This window comes from Strigops habroptila, chromosome 3 (assembly GCF_004027225.2).
Source record: "Strigops habroptila isolate Jane chromosome 3, bStrHab1.2.pri, whole genome shotgun sequence".
Lineage (NCBI taxonomy): Eukaryota > Metazoa > Chordata > Aves > Psittaciformes > Psittacidae > Strigops > Strigops habroptila.
In genome coordinates this window covers 66,497,008-66,514,058 of record NC_044279.2, presented here as the reverse complement: position 1 = coordinate 66,514,058, position 17,051 = coordinate 66,497,008, and the positions used below count along the sequence as shown (strand labels likewise).

Sequence of the window (17,051 nt, the reverse complement as noted above, 5' to 3'; positions counted from 1 at the left end):
GAGGACAGAGTTACACTGAGACTGGGAGGAGGCCAATCAAGATGGGAGTTCTGCTGAATTTAATGGCAAAATGAAACTGTAGATGTTGCAAACGTAAGGCTAACCCCAAACCCTTTTGTAGGAGCAGAGAACATGAGAACTTTCCGCACCTATTCCTCTGCATTCATTTGTACAGTTGTGAACCTGGGGAGAGGGTCTGCTCCTTGCTATCTGATAAATCAGATCCATAAGAACTAGTGCTGAGGGAATGAGGGCAGTGCAGCATTCACATACACTCTTGTTCCCAGCTATAAAGTATTTCTGACAGGCTTCCTTTCGCCTTTTGATCTGGCCCTCAATGAAGAGAATTACCCTTGCAAAGTCAGAAATATGGGCATCAGAAAGCCAGCCCCTCCAGGAGACAGGGAGCTGTGTGGGCCCTAGGGCTATACATGCCGAGTTTCAGAAGTGTTATTACAAGTGCAGTATGCCAGGCAGCTTTCTGGGCAAAGAGCCTGTCACTCACCAAGTGTTACTCCTATGCAGAATTAACAGAGCTTGCAAAAAGCTTTCTTACTTTGAGCAGGTTGCATTGTTCTTGCCTCACTGTTCCCCAGTACCCTGCCCAATGATGCATCTCTCCCTCTAACAGATCCTCAAGCTTTGCCCCAAGAAGAAAAGCTCCTCAACGTACACATTTTGCAAGTCGGTCGGCCTGCTAGGGATGCAGTTCCACCTCTTTGAGAATGAATGTAAGTCCATTGCTCCTTGGTTGCAATCTGAGATCTGAGCTCCTGCAGAAGGGATGAACTAAAGGATCTGTCTGTCATGGTGGCAGGGAGAGCACTAGTGGGAAGGAATGAAGGAATCAATCTCTAGATACATCTCAGTGAGCTCTTAGGAGCCACCTGTAGGTGGAGAACCTTGTTGACAAAACTGCTGCTGCCAGTTTTAGCCCCTCTCCCCTCATGCCCAAAGTCACAACTCCCACCTCTACGTTTGACATTGATAAAGGCTCACGTGCTGCTGCCGCCTCCCTGCACTGTGCCATGCTGTGCTGTGCTGAAAACTTCCCAAGACAGCAGAGTCCTTGGAACAGCACCCACCAAAGCATGGCGAGAGGCCAGCCCTAGTCAGCCTGACCTTGATGGACTGGGAATAGAGCCATGATGTGTCATGATTGAAGCTAGTTGTGTGGTGGAGGAGTTCCAGAAACAGGCAGGCTTCCTGCTGGTGCAGGCAGAGGGGCTGGGTTTTTCGTGAGGAGCTGTAGAACATGCTGCAAGGAAGGAAGACTCTAGCAGCTCTGTGGTTATACTAAGTTTTTTACATCCTCCTTCTACATTATTGGCAGCATGACTTGTTCTCTCAGCACCGTGTCCTCTGCAGCATGCAGGGGCTCTCACATCCCTGTGTGTACAAGAGTCATTTATAACTGAGCATCCCTGGGCACCACCACAGCAGGGATCAGCTTTCAGGGGTATCATGACTATCCTGGGAGTGCCCCAGAATCTTATGGCAAAGGCATTCTGTTGTGTATCCCTGCAGAGACAGAAAAGCAGATGTCCTAAAGAGCTTGTGATCTGGACAGACGAGAGAGACACAGTGTGGGAAGAGGGGCCTCAGACACAAACTGGGGTGAGCCGAGGGCTGGCAGCAAATAGCAGGTTGGTCCTTTGGCTGGATTGCTAAAGATCGATAAGGGAAGAGCATGGGGTAGGCAGGCAATAGGGGAGAAGAGAAAGCAGGACAGGGGAAGAGAGAAATTAAGTGTAGAGAAAGGTGAGAGGGAAGGAGAAAATGGATTAAAACCACTGGCCACTGAGCGAAAGGTAGAGAAAGTCCAGTCACAAGTGTAACAAGTTCTCTGCATGCTCTTGTTCTCCTGCTTCTGTTGGCTGACTCTCCAGCCACCACCTCCCTGCACCCGACCTAATCTTTAAAACACGAGGCCTTTGCTTTGATATTTCACTCTCTGGGCATGTCTTTCATTTACATTCCCGTGTGTTTTGCCTGCTGGGGAGTGCTAAGCAGAGACCTACAAACCCACATCTTTCTCTTTACCATTCTTTGTGCATAGCACAATGAGCTCCCCACCCATGCTGTGCTAACACCGCTGCCATGTTCTCTGCTGATGGAAGCAGGGACTGAGGAGAAGTCCTGCCACTGTGGATGTTAATGGATGTTGTGGCTTTGACTCTAGGAGCCAACCTCTCCTGCTGCATCTCCCACAGGAGGAAAAGTGCTGTTGGTTTCTAATATATACTACTTCCATATATATATTACTCCTTCACAGATTTAGAAATGCTTTACAGTTCTACCTCTGTGCTCAGGTTCCTAGAGCCAGTGTTGCACAAGTGTAACTAAGAGCTGGTTTGGGCAGTTCTGTGGTGGTGGTGGCAGCACTTGCCTTGCTGCTGCAGCTTGGCCATTCTGTTCCCTTGGAAGGCTGCAATGCTGCAGGCTTTCAGTCTGCAGCGGGACAAACTCTAGGTGTGCCTTTCCCTTGGACTGATGTTGGAAACTGTCTTGCAGAGGTACCAAAGCAGCCAAATACTGCAGCAAGAATGCCTAACACCTCTTTATTTTTTTGACACATCTTTTTTTACAGATTACCCCCATGGCATCACACTGGTGACTCCAGTTTCAGGCTCAGAGAAGAAACAGGTACTACACTTCTGTGCTCTGGGTGCTGAGGAAATGCAGAAGTTTGTGGAAGATCTGAAAGAGTCAATAGCAGAAGTGACAGAGCTGGAGCAGATACGAATTGAATGTAAGGGCCTCTAACACAATTCACACTCCAATGCCATCACACTGCACGTGTCTACAAGGAAGAAAGGGTAAAGGAAATGCATTCTTCAGGAACAGGGGGAAATAGGATGAGTAGCACAAGTCTGCACAGGACTTGTGTTCATCAGTAGTGTGAAAAAGCAGTCAGGCTCTGTGACCACCCACCAGCAGGAGAAATGGAAAAACTTAACTACTTATCATGCTTATGAAACAGGGTGTATGATACAGTGGCTTGGAATAGTGAAGCTTAGACTGTCAAACCCAGAAAACTCTTCTCCATTCCATACTCCTTTGACTATGCAAATGTGGTCAGTAGATAGCTGAAAAGTATGAGACAGGTCTGGTAGCCTTAGCAGAGTTGTCCTTCACTCCAGGAACGTCTAGGGGACAAGCAGTCTGTACTGTGCCTGTCCCTTTGTGGTCTGTCTGACACAGATCAGATATTCACGTAGCCTTCGGTGGCCTTTCCATGAATAAACTGATGAGCCAAAGTAGCTCAGTATCAGTGGTCTCATCCTGTGCATCCCATTAAGTATAAATGCAGGTCATACATAGAAGGTTGTATGTAGGTATGTAAGTTCCTCAACATGTCAAGTCCTCTCCAGTTTCTGTTTTTTTTCTTGGCTGTTTCTCTCTCCCTCCCTTCTTGACACTCGCTTGTAATTTTCTTGCATTAATTCTCCTTACTGACTTCTCATATTGCTCCTTCCATATGCTGGTGTTCTCTCCATTCTTCTCCTTGTAAACTTCTGTATGTTTGTCTTGCAGGGGAGCTGGAGAAACAGCAAGGAGCAAAGACTCTCTCATTAAGGACCAACGGAGCCCAGGTGGAACTGCAGTCTAAGCAAGGCTCACCAACAGGTAAGAGGACCCAACTTCTCATGGTCAAGCAGTGCTGCCTTTGCAAATGTGTTTTCATTTATTCCTGAGAGAATAACTGCGAAAAGAAATGTTCAGTTTTGTATCCCTAAGCCTTGGGCAAATAGTGGAAATATGAGAACATGTGCATTCTTCGAATACCCTCGAAAAGCCATTAAAGTCTCATTACTCAGTCTGTAGCTGTAACATCTAGCAAAGAGGCGTTACTGATGGAGCAAAGGTAACTGCTGGAGAACCTAGACTGCTTTTTCTTCTCTGAACTGATGCAACACAGTAATTGCACTATTAACTTCCTCCAGCCTTTACACCAACACTTTGGACCAGCCTCTTTGTATCAGAGGCTTTGTGTCCATTTGTGCCTTGGCTTGTGTGCCAGCAAAAAGCAAGGGCAGAGGCGAGTGGCTACCAACTCACTGGAATGGCACTGAGATCAGGACCTAAGGATAGAATCCCGAAGGGGCCTCCTCCGGCCACACTAAGCAGCTATCAGGTTGCAAGAGGGTCTGGATTTGTTCACGCAGTCTTGTTTGGCCCTGCTCCTCTCCTTTTAGCTTTCCAGTGCACAGTATGAGGGCCAGCTCCCACCTAGAGGTACAGACCTCATGAGTGAGATCTTTTGTTTTATTTCAAAGGCAAGAAGGATTTGGGAGAGAAGGTCTCGGACAGCACAGTGGAGGTAAGTAGAGTGCAGAGCAGCTGAGGTAAGTAATTCTCTCTCACTTCAGCTCTTCTCACATTCTCTGTTGTTTCTTTTCTCAGGTTTTAATCAATGCCTCCCCAGCCAGACTGACAATTTTACCAATTTCCAGAGATACAATTAAAAGTTACTGCTAGGACGGGTAATACAACTTTCAAATCCAAACTAAACTTCAAAGCATTTTCAATCCGTTTTTATAACTGTAACATCCCTCATGGACCAAGCTCCCGAACGCTGTAGACTAACCCACCCCACTGCTTTTGGGGAGACTGAGAACCCCACTAAAGACTTCCCTGACATGCTAACTCCATGCAGCATCACATGCAAATTCCCCGCAGCCCAGCTTTCCTGCACAATCTCTGCAGCTCTGTCTCTCCATCCCCCCTTGAAGGGGATTAAGCATGGCCTTTGTATACCAGAGACTTTCCCTAGAGCTTCACCTTCCTAGGTAGGGAGCTTGGCTGTCCTATGTACTTCTACCTTTGCAGGGATGTCTAGCATCCAGTGGGTTGCCTGTTTCTTCACAGACACCCATACTTCCACTGCCTGTGAGGAAACAGGAAAAAGTGATCTTCAGAACTAAAAATCTTGTCTATTGCTTCCTACTCTCTCCCAATCTGGAATATTATCGTTGTCCTGAATTTGCCCTTTTCCAGGGTAGTTCTTTTCTCGTCATAGTATATTTACTTGAAGATTTCAGCTTCTCTGTGGGGAGTGAGTGCTGCTTCTTTTCCCTGAAGAGCACCCCATTTCCCTGCAGACACCCCCTTCCTGAGAAGGTGCCCCTCCCATTCAATTTCCTATTCCTGCTGGGAGGAGTGTTTCCTTGTGGAGAATGGCTTCCATGTATCCTAAAGTCATTAGCACATCATGGCCCAGCAACCAGTTTTTCCTATGGGATGTTCCACTGCCTGAATAAATATCAACACAATATTATGTCCTGCTGTACAGTGACTCTGAGCAACCTCCATGCTTTTTCCAGCATGGTGGGAAGCTTGGCCACTCTACAGCTTCTCCTTCCCAGTTGCTGGCACTGCTGCCCAACATGCCAGACCAGCGGGACACCCCCACTGTCCCATCTGCCCATCTGTACCCCTGCCTAGCTGGAAGTGCCATGCGAACCTGCAGGTACTTGTTTCCTACCCAGGGTTTGTCACTTGGCTGACACTCTGATTTGAGCCGGCAACTTTGCCCTGGTTTGGGGTCTCCATCAGCCCATGTCCTTGCCAGGAGGAACTGTAACTTCATCCACCATTCGGGAAGCACCTTTTTCCTGCTGTGCTTCCCCCTCTAGGGACCTCCAGTCCAGACCAGCTCCTCCTTTTCAAACTGGACTCAGTGAGCTCCCTTATTTGACTCCATTATCAGTATCAATCTGTGGGGACCCTGATGACCTCCTGCTTCCCTTCCCCCTTTCAGCTGCCCAAGTAATACTCTGCCAGCAGAGGAGCATTTCCATTTCTTTGAGATTATCTAATCTGCTGCCATTTCACCATGAATTTCTTTTATCATTGTATGAGCTAGACGGGCATTTTTTTCTTTCCTTTTTCTTTCTTTTTTTTTTTTTGAAAATCATTTCCTTTCACTGACAAACCATCAAATGGATCAGAGGGAGCTGCCTTTTGCTAGAGAATGTCAGATTTCTGCTTTTTCCTTTGTAAACAGATTAGCCAGTCATGTGGTGTACCTTCCGACTCAGAAAGGCAGGGAGCTGGGAAAGGCTTGAGTCTCTCTGTCTGCCTCTATCTCAGATTCAGCTACTGTCATTTTGCTGAAATGTACAACCTTCATTATCTGAACCCTCGCTGTCTGGTTCCCCTCTCCTTTTTGCTGGTGGGGACAAGGGCATGACCTCCAAGGTCCGTTCATTACCATGAGTATTCATGGACCTAGAGCTGATTTGCATTCCCTGTGCTGTTTGGATAATCAAAATTGCACTGGTTTTGGGAACGCTGGCCCTGACGCCTTTGACGTGATGGAAAGGACAGGGGCACTTAGGCCTAGATGGGGATGATGGGGCTATTGGGCAGTTCTGTGCAGCCGGGGGTTGTGTCTGTTCTGTTTTGGTTTTGGGGGGAGGGTTTAATGCACTTGAGGCTGACTGGTGGCGGGGGCTCAGGGCAGCCAGTAGCAGCAGATGGGAAAAGTCTTGTAACATTTAATGCTTCTTTGGCTGTTTCTAAACTAGGTGTCAATTCACAACAGGCTTCAAACGTACCAGCACAACTCCGCCCTGGGGCCCGAGAGTGGAATGCAGCCCAGCACGCGTCTTAACATGCCACGGGAGCGGCTGGAGACAGCACTGGTGCCCTCGCACCCCGCCTCGGCGGGGACACTTGTACAGTGCCAGCAGATTGTCAAAGTCATTGTCTTGGACAAGCCGTGCCTCGCTCGGATGGAGCCGGCCCTCAACCAGACTCTGATACGCTATGTCACCTCCGATTCCTGCACCTCCACCCCCTGGCGCGGTGCGGGCAGTGGGCTCCCGGGGACCCCCATGAAGCTGGTCCATCAGCCTCCCCTCCCACCTCCACCACCTCCCTACAACCATCCCCATCAGTATTGCCCCCCAGGCTCCCTGCTTCAGAGGCGCAGGTACTCCAGTGGCTCGCGCAGCCTCGTGTAGCCACACCACCAGCACCAGAACAGCACAGACTTCCCCGCTTCCCTTCCCCACCGCCTCCCGGGGACCCTTTCTGCCTACAGAGATCTAGTTTGTGATTCATTTTTTAGTAAAAGAAGAAAAGAAGAAAAAAAAAAGAGAAAAAAAACAGCCGACTGACCTAACTTTTGCCCTGCCTCCCCTCAAGATGATGCTAATTGTGAGGAGCCATCTGTAGAAACTGCCAACCTTCATGCTCACACATCCTCACACCCTGCCAGCCCCGCTGGCCTCCTGTGCTCGTGCCGTCCCTGTGTAGCACTTTGCTGCGCTGTTCCTGAGAGGCTTGATGACCTGCTGCTTTCTAGGCACTGTGTCTTCCATTTGCTACTCCTCGACCTCCTTCCCTGCCTTGCATTTACCTGGCCATAGGTTTGTACCCACCCCAAAACTTTGCCAGCCTCGGAGAGAAACGGACTCACCTGTGCCAAGGACGAGCCTTGGGGCACTTCTGGGGATGGAGTTCCCCCTGCCACCACTGCTGCCACCTGCTAAGCTAGAGCTGAGAACTTTTATCACTTGCCACACTTTCTTCTCATCGCTCTTCAAATACTCAATCCTTGCAGCAGCCGGTTCCAAGCAAAGGAGTGCACGAGTGAAAGAAAGCTCGAGAGGAGGAGAGACTGTCCTGAGCTGCAGTGCAACATGAAGATGGCCTCACTCTGAACACCAAAACTCTTTCTGTTGTTATATTGGAGCATTGTACCAGAGACCTCTGCTGAGACCTAACAGGCCTCATCACATGTAAATACACCTGTATGGTAGCGTATGTATGGTGCATGCTTACTAAAGGAAACACCAAGCAGTTCTGAGGGAGCAGAAGGGATGAAGCCCAGGGATCTTTCCTGGAATGGTTGAGTACTTTTCCAAAGAGATGGCGCCAAGAGGTGCCCTCCCACCTCAACACACACACACACACAAAGATTGTCTCTCTAGCATAAAACAGACCCACCTCTGCTTTCCTCCTTCTAGCTGGTTTTGTGTTTCCTGCCCACCTGCTTTTTTCTATTCTGAAAGCAAAGCCAAGTGTTACGTTCACTTTCTGGGGTAGATGTTCCCTCCTGCCTTAGAGGGAAGGGGCTTTTTGGAGACCACCCATGTGAGGTCCCATCTCTATCTCTTGCCTGGCTGTACTCTTGCCTCCATTACACCTTCCTATAGGAAAGCTGCCCAGACTTCAAGGCCTTTTCTCCTCTCTCCTTCCCTATCCTTCCCTATCCCAGCTTCAAAGTAATGGGAGGGGAAGATCCTGAGATAGAGATGGCAGCTCAGCAACTCTGCTTTATTGGGGACAGTGATGTGATGGAAGACAGCATTAAAAATGGGCTATGGATGTATTTTTAGGAAAAAAAAAATAAATCTCTAAGCAGTAGGGAAGGGAAGTTTTTAATTATCTTAAAGGCTTTGGTCTTACTCACTCATTCTATCTCCCTTTGAGGCTTAGGAAGATCAACTTTAGGATTTTAAAATACGACAGAATGCCTTTTAGGGCCTTTATTTTTATTTCATTTTAAGAGGGAAAGAAAGAAACGTTCTTCCTTCCTGTGCCAGGCTGAGACATGAGCGCTGAGTGCTGATGACAGGCATTGGGTGAGGAGTAGCAGAAGTTGTTGGCAATGGTGGGGATGTGCAGAATGTCAGGGAAAGGGAGACAGTGAAGGCAGACGCAGGAAACTCTTTTTTACCTTGCAAGGTAAAATCCAGACAACGATTTCCATAGGGATTGTGCCCCTGGGGCTATTGCCAGTGACAAAACCCATAGTGCATCAGGGACTGGCTCCTCTCAGTGCTCTTTGGATGTCTGCCGGCTCTGCTGAAATGTTAGATGAAAAAGTTCATATATTTAACCTGGACATAAGCCCAGCTGGGGTTAGGGAAGTGGACAAGGGCTGGGGTGAGGGGTTCCCTATGCTTGACCAGCTATCCAGGGCAGGAGCCTGCTCTCTTCCAGGTCCCCTTATTTCTGAGCCTGACCCAAGGTGTGCCAGCAGGTCTAAGATGTTTTCTTAGCTGTGTGGAGCAGGGCACTAGACTACTGCTTTTATAAGAAGTAGCAAATGTACTGAAAAGGAACAGGCACAGCCTCAGGGAGTACTGCAGAAGCAGAAGACAGAAAAAAACTGTAAGAAAAGCCTGAACAAAAGTCCAGTTTCCTTCCAGACCAGAGCAGCTTTCTTCTGTCCAGCCCCTCAGGGCAGTGAGGATGCTCCGCATCTCACAACCGGGTCCAGGGAGAGGTCCTCACCCCCAGCCAAGGCTCAGCCACTCACTCTCCAGCCAGATGTGAGGCACAGCTGGCATGATCTGCTGCTGGCTCCCTCCAGGGTGACATGCCGTCTCATCACACAACCGGGATCTCATCCAACCTGCCCAAAGCTTCCTGGGAAATCATACATGTGGCATCATGTCCAGTCAATGTAGCGTGTAGCTACCATTTTATTTTGCTCACTGCTGCAGTGGAAGGGGTGGTATCCAGGAGGGACTGGCACTGCCCTCCCTTCTCAGTGGTTACTTCACTGCCTGAGAGGAATGGCAGTACTTGTTTGTTTGCTTTTTCCAAGAGCACAGCAAGCCACTGAATGTTTGTGTGCGTGTGTTAAAATAAATAAATTAGATTTTACTTGACGTTTAACACGAAATGACAACAAGAAAACCTGAAGGTACTTGATGAAATAATTTTTTTAGATAAAATATTTATAACAATGCCTATGAAGTTCCTACAAGAGAGGTTTGCTGCTTTAATAATTGATCAGGAGAGCTGCAAGAATTTAAGGAAGAAATAAGGAAGCTTCCATGAGACTCCCTTCTACATGCTGGATGAAGGGTGGAAGCGAGTTAAATGAAGTGCCAAGGTACCTGAGGCACAGCAGTCTCTCAGGGCAAGTTGGCTCCATTTCCCTGACCTTGCAAAGGCTAATGCTGGCCTTGAGCTTTGGACAGAGAAACAAATGTAGGTAACACTTGCTGTCTTCTAGCCTGCTGGCTACACCACCTTCTGTTGGGTTCAGCTAGAGAGACACCAAACTACTCTATTCCAGGTTGTCGTGCAACAGGTTGTTCTAAATTCTACTGTGTAGCTGAGCCCTTTGGACTTCACTTCTAAAAGTATGGATATTTTTTTCCTTTGGAGGTTGGCCTTGAAGGATGACAAGCACTTTAAAGCATGTCTACACCTCATCTGATCTATTGTATTGTCTGCTCCCACAGCTCTCCCACACACAAGCGAGACACACAGACTGAATGTAGCTGTAGTATGGTGTATAGATACCCTTGCACACAGACTGATCTTTGACAGGGTGCAGGCTAGAAGGAGCATGTCAGTGACAACCTAATGAGGGAACAAAATGTGTGCCACAGCTCATCTGGAGGGACCAGTCCAAAGAAAAATCACCAGCCCTCGACAGCAGTGATTCTGCTCATGAACCTAACACAATCTTTCAGGTGGAGGGATCAGGCAGGAAGCTGCTGCAGATATTAGATCAACCCTAATAACCACTGTCTTTGCTGTCGGATTCATATCCTTCTATATTAAAAGAAGAAGGGAAGGGGGAGAGAGAAAAGAGAAGCCCAGAGGAAAGTATTCTGTATTCTGCAGTGAGTGTTGAGTAGTCAGTGGCCAAAGAAGAAGTTGGCTCTGCAGGATGGAAGAAGAGAACAAGGTGAGGTCTACAAAGCTGCGTTATGCAGACCATCAGGCTCTGTCCTGAGACTCTCTTGCTCATGCTGGTGCAGGGCCAGTGAAATTAATCTGTTTACACCAATAGCAAAGGGATGGAGAAACTGCAGCAGGAGAAGCAGGCTTAGTGCAAACAATTTGGGTTTAATGCAGTGTTTGTCCACTGCTGTAGCACTTTTAATGCTATAGTCTGGGCCACTGTGGTAGCAACACTTTTAGTGCTTTCTGTAAGATCTTCAAAGCATCCCACTGTTCACCTTTTCTCTCCTCCCTGTAGATGAAAGGTGTGGATACAGTCCACAACCAGAATTTCATCAATACGCAAACTTCTTCAGACTTCTTCAACGAAAGGGTACCAGCAGATTTGGAAGTGTTTGAGGGCCGCTGAGCTGTAAGAGTTTGAGTTCTGTTACGTGTTTCTTGGAAGGCTCAACCTGCAATTATCTGCACATGTTTGTGAGGTTTCCAAAACAAATCTGAGCCCTAGATCAAGGAAGCTGCTGCTTGGCAGAGTCTCTGCTTTGAAATGCAAGTTGCTGAGCAAGCTCCCCCATCTCCCACTCCACCAGCTGCCTCACTGTGCTAGTGTAGGCTCCAGGGACTGCCGGCAGTGTTTCGTGAGCTAGAGCTGTCCTCGTCCTGCTTGCTCTTCCACAGCTATGCCTGGGACAGCAGCTTTGAAGTCACCCACTCTTCAACACTAGTCACAACCCCATCTGAATGTGTCTTTTTAACAACTAACAACAGAAGTGTTACCTGTGTGTAGGCTTTTGAAAGCACCTGTCTGTCTGTACCTGTTCCCTGCTGTAAATATCACTGAGAAAAGCTTCCTTTGGGAAAAGTGGTGTGGTCACACCTAGCAAAGAGTCCAAATGGCTACTATTTTGTAACAAAATTAACAAAAATAGATCAGAGGTATTTTATCTGTTCAATTAATAGAGTTTTAGAAATTATATTGAGATATGTCACTTGTGCGCTAATGTCTTCTTTGCCTCAGCCACCCGTCCTGTGTCCCTGGGCTCCAGCAGCGTGCACAGGCAGCCTTTCAGTTCTTAAAAGGGGCCTATAAGGAAGATGGGGAGAGACTTTAGTAGGGCCTGTTGCAACTGGACTAGGGGTGATGGTTTTAAACTAAAAGAGTGGAGATTCAGACTGGGTGTGAGGAAGAAATTCTTTACAATGTGGGTGGTAAAGTACTGGCATAGGTTGCCCAGGGAGGCGGTGGATGTGCCATCCCTGCAGACATTCAGGCCCAGGCTGGATGTGGTTCTGGGCAACCTGATCTGGTTGAAGATGTCCCTGCTTATTGCAGGCGGGTTGGACTAGATGACCTTTGAAGGTCCCTTCCAACCCAAACTGTTCTATGATACTATGACATAACACACCAAGGCTGCACCCCCAAGGAGTGCTAAGCATCGTGGCTCCCTGCTGGCCTCAGGGGCAGCCTGCTGCAGCTACTGCTGATATTTCGTGGAACACAGCAGGAGCTAGCTCAGCACTCAGGCTCTCTGAGGATGAGATCCAGAGGAAACCAGAAAGAAGTAATCTTCTCCAAGATACAACAACTCAATGTAAAATTCACCCCTGCAGCGAGGCAAAGAGGAAAACAGTGAGGGGGGGAAGTCAAAGCCATTCTGTGCTGCAGCACCTTCCTTTCCATCTTGCTGGCAGACTGCAGAGCCAGCTCCAGACCCTCTGTGTAGCTCTGCACCCCTGGGGAAGGCAGCTCGCACACCCATGCAAAGCCCATGCTGCTGCAGCAAGGAGAGCAGCTTCACAAACTGCGTGTGCCAATGCGTGTGCTGGGCGCCAGCTGGCCACAGAGAAACTCGTGCACCCAGAGACATCAGCACATGCCGCGTGTTAATGCACACACCATCTGCCAACATGTAGTTCTATATGGATGATAACGTGTAGGCACCTCTATATTCACACAGCTGAATGCGCTGTACAAAAGTATTGGGCACATGCAGCCATGCACTGCGTGAGCAGTACAGCTGTGCTGGCTGCAGCTACCATCGCAGTACATCTCACAAGCTGCGAAGGCTCAGGCTTGGTTAACATTTGGATGGGAGGCATGTAAGGAAAATTACATTTCCCATGCAAATCAGATATACATGCATATTTACACAACGCATAACCCCAAGGTTAATGAAACTGACCTTTGCGAAGTTCTGCACAAGGATGAGAGAGATGATCAGAGATGAACACGTGCACACAAAGCAAGCTCTCCTCTGCAGTGGATGGGGGAAGGCAACCTTTGTGGCTGAGTCAAATAGATGCTGGGTTCAGATTTCACCTGCTAAAAGGCCCTGTCTATAGCCTGCAAATTCTTTGCTGGCATCAAAGAATCTCCTAGATCCCCAGGCCCACAGTGAAACACTTGGGAGGACAGAAATCCCTCTGAGACACAGACAGGCAATTTCCCAAGGATTCGGAGGTTCCCGTTTATGTTTTTGTGTGCCACGGATTTATTATAAATGAGCCCAATCCCAAACAGTCATTTTCTAAGATGTTTTGAAACAGGATATTATTGGAGAAGTTTCTGCCTGATGTTTAGATCACACACCTGGCTGTAAAGATGAAAGCAATAAAAACGGATTGTCTATATGTGAAATACTCCTAACTTGCTCATATGTGCAGGTACTATTATTAACGAGAAGATGGCAGGTCCCTTTGGGATGGATACTATGCAGACACATATAGGTAGGGCTGGTACAAAGAGATTACAATCCAAAAAACACATACTACAGCTGTCATATTGCTGTATTCAGATAACAGCAGTACACTGTTATCTGAATACAGTACACATAATGTGCAATAACATACATATAGTGCATTCAGAGTTGACCAAAATATGCCACTCTCTTCCACCGAGAATCTTGAGATGCAGTTTTTCTCTGCAGCTTTAAAGATGGACTTCAAATCCAGCACATCCCACAAGTGCTTTGCTTTCAGTGGGCTCCCCTTTCCACCTCACCTGGGGTACTCTGGAAAGATCCTGCTGGTGCCTTGGGGGTGCCTGAAGCACAGCTCATCACAGCTCTGCTGTTCCCCACAGATTCAGGTTTCCCATTGTCACCAGCTGCTGGGGTAGAGGTGCCTCTCTGTGAGGTTGATGCTCAGATCCTGAGTCCAGCAACCTGGAGTCATGCACATACTTCTGCCTGACCTAAGAAAAGTGGCTGAAAATCAGCAGGGGCCTCAAGGATGAGAGTGACAGGTGAGTAGGGCTGTGGGATTTAACCAGTTTAGGGGCTCTGTCACACAGGGCTGGTCTTGGAGCACCTTTCCTGCAGCTAATGAGTGCAACTGGGGTTAAAAACTGGGTGAGGATCTGTGTTTTCTGCCTTAATCCATACAAACCATGAGCTGAGATTGTTCTGAAGCATGTAGGATCTTATTTTATGCAATGCCCACGCTCCAGCCTTGGGGTCTGACAGTGTGGCACAGTCATCAGTGACTTCTTGAACACAAGAGTCCTGTCCTCCTAAGCTTTCCTCCTCATGAAGGGCAGGGTATCCTAAACAACATCAAGTTCATTTACAAAAAGAAACAGGGAATGGAAGGGGAGAGGGAAAGATCTTCCTCCACATGAGAAAACTGAGGCTGTTCAGCCTGGAGAAGAGAAGGCTGCATGGAGACCTCATAGCAGCCTTCCAGTATCTGAAGGGGGCCTACAAGGATGCTGGAGAGGGACTCTTCATCAGAGACTGTAGTGATAGGACAAGGGGTAATGGGTTCAAACTTAAACAAGGCAAGTTCAGGTTAGGTATAAGAAATAAGTTCTTTACTGTTCTATGACTCTAGGTCCAAGACTGTAGCAGCAAAACCACTTCAAGTGAAATATGTCCATCCTGGTGGACACGCTGATGCCTTCCATGTACACCTACCTATTCCCTCCCATTTTGGAAAGCTTGACTTTTCAGTACATTTCAGTTCTTCATCTCAAGGTCCCCTCCAACCCAAACCGTTCTGTGATTCTATGATTCTATGTTCCCTGTAGGAAAACACAAATCCATGTATTCTGAGTAGACATCTCTGTGTTGGCTCTGACCAAGCCCAGAACAGTTCAGCCTGGCACAGGCAGGCACAGCGTGGGGGGCTGCCAGCCAGGCTCTGACAGCAGCTAGCTGGACACCAGCCCTCCTGGGATGCTACAAGCAGGGCTTTTTCCTGCCAGGGCTGCTTGTCCTGGCAGGAATAGGAGCAACCTAGGACAGCTGATGTTACAACCATTGCAACTGTACAAGTGAAAGACAAGAAAAGCCGCCAAACCCCTCTCCAGCTTCCTTGGGAGGGGAAAATGAAGGGAGGGGAAAACAACACAGCAAGTGGTGCTATAGCCCTGCTGCGTGCGGAGCCTAGACCTTCTCACTGGGGCAGGCATCACCAAGGAGCTTGGTGCGAATGGTACCAAGTCCCCAGGACACTTGGCTTTGAAAACTCTGTGGAAAAAACAAGTAGAGAGAAAGCCTGCTAAACCCAAGCAGAATAGCCACTGAAGTGAGCCTGGCCATACCAGGGCCTGGGGCCTGGTGCTGGTGCCTCCACTGAGGCATTGCCTTCAAGCGTCTGGTGCCCAACGCCGCCTCCTGTTTCCCTGGTCTTCACTCTAATGTGAAGGAAAGCTTCCCCCTTGCTCAAGGAGCAGGTCCAGAAGAGTTTGGGTCCTAGTACATCCGCTTCAGAGCCTGGAAGACAGCAACAGTGGGGAGAAATCCCAGCTTTATCTTTCTGAAACTAACTTGGTGCATCCAGGGCACACCAGGGCATGAGGGTGAAGCGAGCCCTCCCTGTGCCCACATGCTGGATGCACGAGCTGCCTGCCCTTCTCAGCTCTCCAGCACTTCTGGCATCCCCAGTGAAAAGGACAACCCATCCAGCAACTCAGAATGCGTGGCCAGGAAAGAAATGTGCAAGGGAAAAGCAGGAGCCCTTATTAAATAGCTTGTTCAAAGATAAAACCTCAGCCATCTGTCGACTTGCCCTAGAAGTGGCACTGCCATAATAATTAGCAGAGGGGAAGGTGGCAGAGATGCCAGTGATAGAAGTTTGCTAACATTTTGCACAGGTCTGCCATGAAAACAGTGGAAGGAAGGAGCAGGGGGGAATAGCACAGAAGAAGAACGATCATAGTGCCTTGTGGGGGCAGACACTGCCAGTGGTGCAGGTCAGAAGCCCCCCTGCACACATACACCCCCTCCCAGCTGAAGTGTTGCCCTATGGAGCCTGGAGGCTGAGCCTTGGCTGCTGCTGCCCCGGCACCCACAGTGGCTGGGGCTGTGACAGCTGCTGTCTCTGTCACCCGCCTCCCCTAAGGAGCATCATGATGAAGTTCTCCTCACAGAGCCGAAAAGACGCTTTAAAATAAGAATCTTGGATTATAATTCCTAATCCCTTCATTTACAGTATGTGCAGAGGGGACAGAGATGCTGGCTCTCTTCCTCTCCCTCCTGCAGGACCAAACACGCCTTGGAGCATTTGTCTCATGAGCTGGGCAGGCAGCAACTGGACAGGCCGCTTGGCCAGGATGTTGTGCATGTTGAGGGCAGGCAAAGGTGGAGGTGGATGTTGTCCCCCTCCATCCAAGAGTACTCATCCCTCTCCATCTCATCCTCCTCCCCACCGAGGAGTTGTTTTTAAAGGCACGTCAGTCAGCTCTGGTGTGTGCTGAAAGGCACTTGAGCTCCCTGGGGATGGGCAGAGAGCAGAGCAGGGGGCCAGAACTGTGCCTGCATGCTGAGACATGTGGAACGGGTGCCCCTATGTCCCGCCCCTTGTCCTCCAGGGCCAGGCCGGGGGCTGACGTCCCTCTAAGGCTGTGTATGAGGTTTTGGAGTGATCGAGCAGATGGGAGGCAGAACTGTTTAGGCTGATGGCAAGGGCTGAGTTTACATTGTAGAACCTCATATCTGGACAAATAAGGGGCAGGTTTTGTCTGGAGATGGGTCAGCAGCGTCAGCACAAAACTTGAAGGTGCTTTTCTTCACAGGGTCATGGCAGGGGTATTTGTGTTTTTCCACACAGTATAATGCAATGCAAACGAGCCAAGAGCCTTCCCGAACCACTCAGACTTCAAAGGCAGAAAAGCATCCAGCCAGGCAGCCATGCACTGCTCTGCCAGCAGCCCCCAGGCTTGTGGGAGATGCAGCGTCCAGGAGTGCTCCCTGAGCAGGTTACCTGCCCCCTCTGGCTGTAGGGCCCTCTGAGGTTCAGTGCCTCCCTGGTATCATTACACCAGCCACTGGCTTAGGTTTCCTCATCTGGAAGAAGAAATACACGGACCTCGCAGTGTACCTTGGAGAAAGCTCCTATGGTGCATGAGTATGGCCAGCATGAGCCCCTCCATGGCCACTCTGCCATGG

At 48.8% G+C, this 17,051-nt stretch overlaps 1 protein-coding gene across 5 annotated transcripts in view; it reads left to right on the top strand.

The window, feature by feature from the left end:
- Positions 1-13,300, top strand: part of IQSEC3 (IQ motif and Sec7 domain ArfGEF 3) — a 104,057-nt gene extending 90,757 nt beyond the window's left edge. Inside the window, exons 10-15 of one of the 5 annotated variants that reach the window (XM_030478737.1) lie at positions 632-731; positions 2,591-2,752; positions 3,538-3,630; positions 4,281-4,324; positions 4,408-4,487; positions 6,551-13,300. In XM_030478737.1, coding sequence (XP_030334597.1) covers positions 632-731; positions 2,591-2,752; positions 3,538-3,630; positions 4,281-4,324; positions 4,408-4,482 — 474 coding nt within the window. In that variant the 3' untranslated portion in view covers positions 4,483-4,487; positions 6,551-13,300. Of the gene's footprint in view, positions 1-631; positions 732-2,590; positions 2,753-3,537; positions 3,631-4,280; positions 4,325-4,407 lie in introns of all 5 variants that reach the window. The other 4 variants (XM_030478736.1, XM_030478739.1, XM_030478734.1 and 1 more) reach the window with 4 other exon arrangements.
- Positions 13,301-17,051: the final 3,751 nt, after the last annotated feature.